The 10044-nt window shown below is 40.8% G+C and overlaps 1 protein-coding gene across 1 annotated transcript; it reads right to left on the reverse strand.

Moving 5' to 3' along the window:
* Window positions 1–930: 930 nt before the first annotated feature.
* sgsh (N-sulfoglucosamine sulfohydrolase (sulfamidase)) lies at window positions 931–10017 on the reverse strand. Its single transcript, XM_086121012.1, has 9 exons — window positions 9788–10017; window positions 9189–9349; window positions 7702–7807; window positions 7245–7615; window positions 7022–7103; window positions 6755–6958; window positions 6274–6440; window positions 4093–4310; window positions 931–2334 (listed from the first exon to the last, which is right to left on the reverse strand). The coding sequence occupies exons 1-9, from the start codon at window positions 9897–9899 to the stop codon at window positions 2151–2153; spliced, it is 1605 nt and encodes a 534-aa protein (XP_085977138.1). The 5' UTR covers window positions 9900–10017; the 3' UTR covers window positions 931–2150.
* Window positions 10018–10044: the final 27 nt, after the last annotated feature.

Here is a 10044-nt window from a genome sequence, read left to right on the forward strand (position 1 = left end):
GAGTGCCAGGTCTCCCACTCAGGTAGGAAGTGATTTCCTTTTTTGCAAACAGATCTACCTGTTTTGTGTGTGGTTTATTTCTCTTCTTGGTTCAAATTAAGGTGAGTTATGGCTATTGCTCATCATGAGCAAGTGCGGGGGGGCTGGGGGGGGGGGGGGTGCGATGCTGACACTGGACTGGTAGATTTCCGGAGCTTGGCTCCTTGAAAAGTAGCCCTTGGGACAAAAAAGGTTGGGCACCCCTGGCTTAGATGTTATAGGTGTCACAAACGAAAAAACATATCATCTGCGTTCGTGACTGTTTTGCTTTAGAGGTTTGTTTATGCAAAAAGCAATTTTGCTCTGGATTTTTGGCAAAGTGTCTGAATTTCTTAAAAACTTACCCATTGTATGTTCTACTGCTTATTGAAAACGGAAAAAGTTAGAATCATATTTTTTCCTGGTGAAAGAAGATACTAAATTCTTTCATATAGTAGGTTCATTGTAAAAGTAATCAAAAAAGAAAAAAACATTTTGCGGGTCTTGAAAAATCAGGCCAAATGCTCAAAAGTCACTGGCCCTCTAGGTATTGAAGAAGTTAAATGTCCATCACTCCATCCATAACCTGGAACAGTAAGTCAGAAGAGAAGTGGTTCAAAACCTGGGAAGTTAGGTGATCCATTGAGTCTATGTCAAATTACTGTCACGCAACAAATAAAGCGCAAATGTCATGACTCTGTCCATCAATGTACGGATACACCAAAAGTGTCGTGGTTGTCCATGAAGTCATGTCGGAAACACCAGCAGCTTTTGTATTGGGTCAGAGCAGAATGGTTGGCTTGATAAAGGTCTGGGTATCGATTCAGACTTTCAAAATCTATTTGATTCGTTTCACAAGGGCCCGATTTGATTTGAGTTATGATTCACTTTGACAGATTTTCGATTCAGTGAAGGACTTCATGCTGTACCAGTTTTACTTTCATATGGAAGACATTCTCAGAAGAAACAATGGTGCAAATAGTACAATCCTCTTTCTTTAACTTGGTGCACTAGTACATGTGGCGTGTACACTCGCCTGACTTGTGTGCGGGCAGCGTGGGATCGGTTCCCACTCAGTGACGGAGTGGATGTGGGTGTGAATGGCTGTTTGTCTCTATATGTACCCTGCGACTGACTGGCAACCAGTTCAGGGTGTAGTCTGTCTTCTGCCCAAAGGCAGCTGGTATAGGCTCCAGATACTCCTCGCGACCCTGTTCAGGATAAGCGGTGTTCAAAATGGATGGATGGATAATTCCAACCACAGTGCAGGCTGTGTAAATAAAGTGGCAAAAACACACTGTAAACCATTGACAGTCACATTCTTGCGACTGTCTCACAGAGTTTCAGTCCATTGCTGTCTTTGTGTTTAAAAAAAAAAAAAAAAAAACTACCAGACATTGCCTTCAAGCTTGTTGGCACTGATTTCAGTGCTTCCGCCAGGTTGTTTTGAGACGAGATCTTGTGTGACACAAGATATCACATGAATTCATGGGGAAAAGACTTATCTAAAGGATCAATTTGGGATTTTATCAATCAATATGAAGCTACGAAAAGGAAAATTGATTTCATTCGATTAATCAATTTTTTTTTAAACCAGCCATAGTCAAATAGTTAAAGGGAAGTAAAAGGACCTCATCAATAAATATAGGGCAGTGTTTCACTGACCCACGATGAGCAGTCAGTGAATCAGTCCTGCTTCAAATATTGGGCTTGGAGGAAAGCAACAGAAATTTATCAATACAAAGTAATTTGCGGATTGATTTACTGATCCCAGTGGCTATGCATCATCAGCACCAACCCCTCAGGAGAAGAATAGTGAGCGATGCACTCCTTCAATGAAATAATAAAACAGTTAAATGTCACGGATGCCATTTTGCCTCTCCATAAGAGGCTCTGGATGATAAGAATAAACTGCACATGTACGGAAACCGATTATGGACCCATAACATAACATAATCAAGCATGATACCTGACCATTATACGAATTAAGGGGATGTAAAATGTTTATATTTGACCTTTTAAAAGCAGCGTGGCATACAAAAATATAAATAAACATGATTTTTTTTTTAATGATTTAACGAGCACTCAGTTCAAACTTCTATGCCAATCAAGACAGGCTTAGGTCGGGCCCATTAGAGTCCATTGTAAAGTGGTCTGCAGTGTGGCTCCAGCTTGTCCTCCAGCACATAGTCTGCTCCACAGACCCACGGGTCCCCTGTCTCCCACTGCCATTTCTGGAGATTCTGTTTCAGGCTCTCCAGTACGCCACTGTAGGACGGGTCTGAGGCCAGGTTTTTGGTTTCCAGAGGGTCTCTCCTGTATTGGCCATGTAGGTGAATCGGGGAAAAAAGATTGTCATCAACTTTTCAGAAATACGTTGTTGAGAAATAAGAGCTTGCAAGAAATAAGACTGTGACTTTCAATTTAAAAGCCAGGACAATATTTAAACTGAAGACATTCCAATATTCTGACTAGAAACACTAGAATGAGTCAGGAATGGGTAAAAATAGTACAATAGCTATCTTGAGTCATGTATTGCTACAATATTGCGAATGTGCTGCAATTTTAGACTTTTTTTTTTGGCTTTAGTGCAACCAAGAAAAAAGGTTGGGGCATACTTTCTCAAACCTACTGCTGCTGACTCTTGTTCATTGCTTGAATATTTCACTTGCTCAAGTCTCTTCTTATATTTAATTCTTAAAAAAGTAAATAAGAGCATGTATAATGCCTGCTGATACCGTAGCGGATGACATCAGTCTCTGATAGTACTCATGGCCGCAATATAGAGATTGTATCTGATATGAAAACACAAGTTATTGAGACAGCGCTCAAATTTACTGTATGTTCTGTATTTTTTACTTGATGTCGCCGGGCGGTGTCTCTTTTACTGAAACCTGGAAATTGATTCTTCATCTGCTTGAAAGCTTCTGTGCATTGGCTGTGATTCATAGCAAAACCAGGGGCAGAGACTTGCCACTCGTTAAATTTTATGGCAGAGCCCCGTGCGCGGCGAGTGTGCACTGTGCAGTGGAGTCTTGCACAGCTCAGCCGTCGCCGCCCCAAATGATTGCCGCCTGTTGTAATGCGAAAGCAAAGGAGGCCAGGCCGACATGGTTTTTAGGTTGTTCTGAAATCTCTAATGCAGGGATATCGAACACCGGTTCCTCGAGCTCTAAAACAGGCAGCATATGGCTCTCGAGCAACCGGAGTTCCCGACCCCTGCTCTAATGGAAAAGAGGCTTGATTGAAATGCTGTGGCATAACCTTTAAAAGGCCAGTCACACTTGAAAACCCTCCAGTGTTGCTGAATTAAAGCCATTCTGCAAAGAAGAGTGGGCCAAAATATCACCACAGAGATGTGAAAGGCTCATTGCCGGTGAAAGAAACGCTTCATTTCAGTTGGTGCTGCCGACAGCGGCCAAACCAGTTAGTAGGTTTAGGGGGCAATCACTTTTTAAACACCGTTTGGATTTTTTTTCCCGCCCTTAACAATAAAACATTCATTTAAAAACTGCATTTTGCGTGCACTTGTGATGTCTTTGACAAATATTTATATTTGTTTGATGTTGGGAAAGATTTAATTAAATGTGACAGACATGTAAAAAAATATGAACTGGGAAAACACCTTTTTCACACCACTGTACACGGTACATTAATATATTAAGTACTGATGAGCTAATTAGTGGAGGTCACCACTAGCAAACAGTGAATTGGGGAGGGGGGGCAGCCCTTCTTACCTAGTAGTGCAAAAAGAGAAGGTATCGGACGCAAACATGCAGCATCTTTGACTGAGGTCTACTTAGGGCCTATTATTGTCATAATACTCAGGGGAAAAAAAGTTTTCAACTGACACAGCAAATCGAAAAATGTCCATTCAAAGTGCTTAACCCCCCAAAAATCCTGAAGGAAATTGGTGAAACATGGGCTCATCGATAAATGTAAACTTTGGACACTCAGAGCAGTTTCATCCTGCACTTTAAATAACGCCTGCATATAAAGTCTTTTTTGATTTAATTAGTTGTTTTAGCCCCCCAAAATGTGAGAATGTAGTGTTGTTACTGATGAAAAACAGACCTGATGTCGTACAGCTCCCAGCGCTCTCTGTAGTAATACTGCTGCAGGCTTTTGAACCAGTGCGTGGGCTCACTCCGCCTGGTGCGGTTCAGAATGTCCTGGAAGGTGGCCGAAACGTACAGGTCCTGGTCGATGGGGAAGGGCATGCGGTAGTGCAGGTTGTGGAGGAGGCGGAACGCCCCCTGGTGGACACAACGCATTGGGTAGTACATGGTGACCTGGTTGGAAACAGAGAAAAAAAAAGTTCTGAAGGTCTCACACTCTCCACTTCAATTAAAGTAGTTACTTGTTTAAAAAAGTGTGAATAGTACTGATTCAACACCCTTACTCTAATAAAAGTAAACAAGTACAGACTATGAAACCGGCAAAAATTGCATTTTTTAAATCTCTATTATAGACAATAGCTGTTTTGATTAGGACCCAGCTGATTACAGCCCTTCAAACAATAATAATCGTCCAAATAGCCAATGTTTGCAGATTACTCCTTACCTTTGTGTTCTCTAACCAGTCACTGCAGTTAAATGAAAGTAACACCGGTCAGATTTATTTATTTATTGATGACACCAAAATCTGTGTCCTAACTTTATATCCTTAAATATATTTCACAAAATTATCAACAAAAGATTGATAAGGTCATTCAAAACATTACAATTCTTAATTTTTACAAGCAATACTTTTAATTGGATGCCACTCAGTGCTTTGTAACAGCTGCAGCTGTTGTGAAATCTGCTCTAGAAATAAGGTTGTGTATTATATTGTACAGTATAATGAATGCCCTGACAACTTTGCCAATCAAATCAATGGCATCAATCAATGGATTCTGGGACTCAGAAAGGAAAAGCAATTTTTCAGAACAATACATTCATAGTTGACCTCCGCACTTCGCAGGGAATTGGGATCAAGCCCGCCTGGGAATAGCGAAAAGCTGCAAATAACTGACAAGCATCGAAATGAATTAGGGGTGGGGTGGGGGGATTTTATCCATTATCCATCCAACTACGTATTCTCACAACGGTAATACTTTTTTTTTTTTTTGCCAAAAATCAGCAATGGCCTCAAAAAAATAAGTCAGGCCCTAGTTCTGATAACTTAGCTTAAATTTGACCACAAATCATCCTTGAAGCCAACAACATCAAATACAAAGACGATGTTTTTTGCATTGAAATAAGACTGAAAAAGTGTGGATTGTCTTATATTCGGGGTCTAGACATTATACCCATTCACAACGCTACGCCAGATATCGATACGCTATGATGGCGCCAGATATCATTGAAGTGAATGCTGAACTTTACTCCCCAGGCCAAAGCGAACCCCTGTCACGAAGAAGAAAAATAAAAAAATAGCGGTACGAAAGAAAAGACAAGAAAATAATAAAATATATTGTAAAAATGGAGAAACGTAGCGACAATCTGGAGAAAAGTGGGTTGAAGATCGGCCAGGGTTAACCGGCAGCTGAGGAGAAGTTATGATGTAATTTACATTTCAAAAACCAGAAGCCATTCATTTACAAATGTGATTGCACTTTAGTTTCCATATTTAAATGTTCAGATATTAAGATTTGAATGAGGCAAAATAACATGCTTTTTCTCTCAAATATATTGTTATCATTTGTTTCAGATGTGCTGTAATTATTTTCTGTATAAAAATTAATTTGGTGTTCAAAAAGTCTTTTTTCAAACTTGAATCTTGAAAAAGAGGGGGGCGTCTTATAATCAGGGCCGTCTTATATTCGGGCCAATACGGTAATTGGCTTAAATGAGGCCATGTATGGGGAATATCTTGCTTCTCCGAATCTGTTGTGTCACTTTTGTTCATGCTCCCTGGTTTGTGTTCCTCCATGTCATTGCTTTCCCAGTTTTTGCCAATGGCAAGATCTCAAGCAATCAAGACCACAACCTCTGTTAACTTTACTTCTCGAACCATGAAATAAGGTTGAAAAAAGTAAAGAGTCTATTTTGACAATGCAAGGAGTACAGCCATCGCTTTTCAAATGTAAGGAGTGAAAGTAAAATGTCAGGAAGTTAAAACACTTGAGTTAAGCACAGTTCTACAGATAACCTGTCAAAAATCTACTCAAGTACTTCTAATAAAGCGTTTGTACTCCATTACTTCCCACTACCGCTTATATTTGCCATGCTGGAGAAAATGGCCTCAGGTCTGAATGTTTGCGCACTCACACACCTCGTGCAGTGATTGGCTGGCGTAGACTGTGTGCCAACTGCTGGGCTCAGTGACCAGGACAGGAAGCAAAGAGCGACCAGTGAGGTGGACTGGGGCTGTGGTGCTGCCAGGGAGGCTGTATGACGGGTAGGGAATAGAGAACCAGTCCAGGATGGTGGGAGTGATATCTAACAAAAAGAGGACAGATTGCAGGTCACATGACAAGTATAATTTTTGAGAACTTATAGAAACATAGTTTGCAACTCATAACAGGAATAAAAGTTTTACTTTGGCACCATTGCCCGCTGGCGACCCATCTACCTGGGGGGTTACCACGTTGGAATGTGGTGGCCAATTAAGAGCCTAACAATCACAGGGTGTTTCTTGGTGGATCTGTGCTTCTATACATCAAGAACTGCGCGCTGAGATCAAAGTCAATGGGTTCCACATGCTTTTTTTTCCTCTCTTCTCAAGAGAATACTGGATGCATCCCACCTCTTACCTAATAAACTGACATAGGCCTGGCTGGTGCCTCCCCATCGCTCCCTGTGCTCTGGAGAGGACACCAGCATGGGCTCCGCTGTGCCGGACTGATACAGGTTGGTTCTGCCGTTGGGGAATGGGATACCGTTATCGGAGCTGTAGATGATCAGAGTGTCATTCTCATAACCGGCGTCCCTGAGTTCTTGAAGAACTAATCCAATACCTGCACAGAAAAATGCACTCGATTGTTTCACATGAATTAATTTGTGGTGTGCACGTACTGTACCTTGATCCAGTCGGCTAACTGTAGTGTACAATGCGGCTAAGTCAGCTCGTGCTGCAGATGTGTCCGGTACAAAAGGGGGAACCTGCATTACATAACAGAAGCCAGTTTAGGATTGGTAGAGCAAACAGTCTGAATTTGCATGTATATCACCACATACAATTGACAAAATTAAATAAAGACCGAAAACGTTCAACATGCCAATAATTGTCATTTAATCACTGACCTTAACTTGCGCTGGTGTGTAATATTGTGGAGTCCAGTCTGGAATTCTGCCCATTCCCATCTCCCCATTCCCAAACTTCTCACAGAAAGCACCGTACTGAGGCTGGGAGTGGCCGCAGCGGTGGGTGTCGTGGAAGGCGACGTAGAGGAAAAAAGGCCTTTCTTCATCTTTCAAATTGTTTCCCGTGTTCTTCTCTGCTTTTTGTTTTCTGACAAAAGCTTCCTCTTGATGGGTCTGGAAAAACCTTCGGACGAGAAGTTTGATGCGGGTGATGTTTCGCCCCACCTGAAGGACCGAGCTGTTTTCCTCCGTGTATGCAAAGTCAAAAGGGTACACCGATCCAGGACCAACATGTTTTTTTCCGATTATACCTGACAGTGAAAATGACAGAAATACGGATGAACACATGTTTGCAATTTGTATATAACTGGAGGGGAAAATAAACTTGATTACAAACCCGTGTGTATGTTAGCTTGGCTGAGGAGCAACGGCAGACTTCGGACGCCATCGAAAGAGTTAAAATGATGGAACCCCTGGTGAAGGCCATACATGCCATTCTGGTGCTAAGGAGGCAGGAAACAATTATTGTAACATGGTTTCCAGTTGACTACCATCAACCCATAGCTGTATGACCTATGAAACCTACACCTTTCATTTTGGTTAAAGATGATTTGTATTAGATTTCCGCGGACAAAAAAAAACATTATTTCATGTTTGGTATGTTGAGTGATTACTTTTCAATGAACATTTTAGCACAAAACGACATTGGCTTGGTGGTCTGCCCTGGCCATGACTCATTTACGTCCATCTGGTATTGAGGATAGATTTCAACGTGACCCTGTAATTGAAAATAGCCAGGCAACTCCAACTGGACAATAGTTTGGGTTCTCTTCATCTGGGGTGAGTTTAACCCGTTTATTTGCTTCTCTCTTTACAGCGATGCAACACGAGGAGAGGCAGACATCAGCGCAGTCCATATGTGCTGCATTCAATGACAACACTGGAACGAGGAATATCGGTAACCTTTCACAGATAAAATATTGTTTGGCTTTCTTTTCATATGTTGTGTATCGATAGCACGTTTTGGCATTGACAAAAAAGTAAACCTCATTAAAATCGGTTGAGTAATGAGGTAATTGTAACTTAATTTCAATGCCCATGCATTGCCTAAGGGAATGTTGTCCCTGCCAACATGGCGGCCAAGAAGACGCTGGCACGTCTTCATATCTTTGATGATAACACAAAACACATGGATGTGGAAAATAAGTTCATATTTTAATTATAACAGCACATACCATGAGGTTTATAAGTGATGATGTTGCTGTGGTACTGCATAAATGCCGGTCACACCACTGGGATTAGATGTCTGGCTCAACAAGTAAATGTTTATTTGATAGCTTTTTTAGGGTTAATGTTTTAAATTCTAAAGAAAGTTTTTGATGTCATTTTTGACCCATCATATGAAAATGTAATACAACAATTGCAATGACTTAAACTCTGTAATTACATAGAAATCCATAAAGCCTCATGCCAAAGACAACCGATTTGAGGAAAACATGGAAGATGAGATGATAAAAAATTAAAATGACATACAGTACATATTGTCATTATTGAACCCACTTATGCATCTAAGGGTTTTAAAAAAGAAAGCTCTGTATAGAATCAGAATCATCTTTATTGGCCAAGTATGTAGAACACACAAGGAATTTGTCTCCGGTATAACACGCTGCATTAGTATCATCGTAAACAACAAATCATTGAACCATTTTAGAGTAATAGCGTATTGTTATTCTTGATCCAGGGGGTATTTTCAGGAAATTTAATGAAAGCCCTGGGAAACTGTTTAAAACCAGTGGGGGGAAAACATACCAACCCCATCTGACTGATAACATAATTCCAAAGAAAAAAGACTTGGATGCATATGGTATTGCATGTGGGTGTTACCTGTGGCAAGCCACTGAGGATGGCGGAGCGACTCGGGGAACAGCTGCTGACAGAGGTGAAAGCATTTTTGAACACAACACTGCGCTGAGCCAGAGAACGCAAGTGAGGTGTGTGGACCACTGAGTTGTTGTACACCTCAGTCTCAAACCCTGCATCATCAGCTGGAAGAGGGGGGAAAATAGATTTAAGAAATAAATTCAATTTACAATAAAGGTTCATGTTATTTTTGTACTGCAGTACATTTTCAGAATCTATACTGTTTATTTTTCCTTAAGAAGTCGATTACTTCTGCTTTTGTCAATATATTATTGTTGTAACAGTTAATCTGTACTGCAATTGTGTATACAATGCGAGTACTCCTGTACTCGCAAGAGATGCACTATTGAATTGTATTTAGAACTGTATTTATTCTTATTGCAAGTTCATTGTGAAGCATTTATTGACGTCACTGTTGTTTCTTTTGTTCGTCTTCGGTGGACCTGATTCTGAAGTGCGAACACTTTAGTCTTACCCTGTATTCAGCCAAATTTTAGCAAAGCGATTTTTAGTGTTTGTTTGTTTTGCACTCGGTCCTAGCAGTTTAAAACGTAATCACTCACCGATAATTAGAAGAACATTTCTTCTCTTGGACTCCCCAGGGCGACAGAGAAGCAAAACCCAAAGAAATTGCTTGAGCAGCTTGGTCATTTTAATAATGTCCGGATTAGTCATTTGGAAACTTCGCGTAGTTGAAATGGGAATATTCGAGAGTATTGTATTTCACATTGTCCTGTACTCGAGTACGAGCTCCTCTAGCCTGCAAAAAAAAAATGATCACGAAACTATCCATTTCCGCAAACAACCCCCTCCCCTCCAT

Source organism: Hippocampus guttulatus, chromosome 9 (assembly GCF_054856545.1).
Source record: "Hippocampus guttulatus isolate MCC_2025c chromosome 9, RoL_Hgut_1.0, whole genome shotgun sequence".
Lineage (NCBI taxonomy): Eukaryota > Metazoa > Chordata > Actinopteri > Syngnathiformes > Syngnathidae > Hippocampus > Hippocampus guttulatus.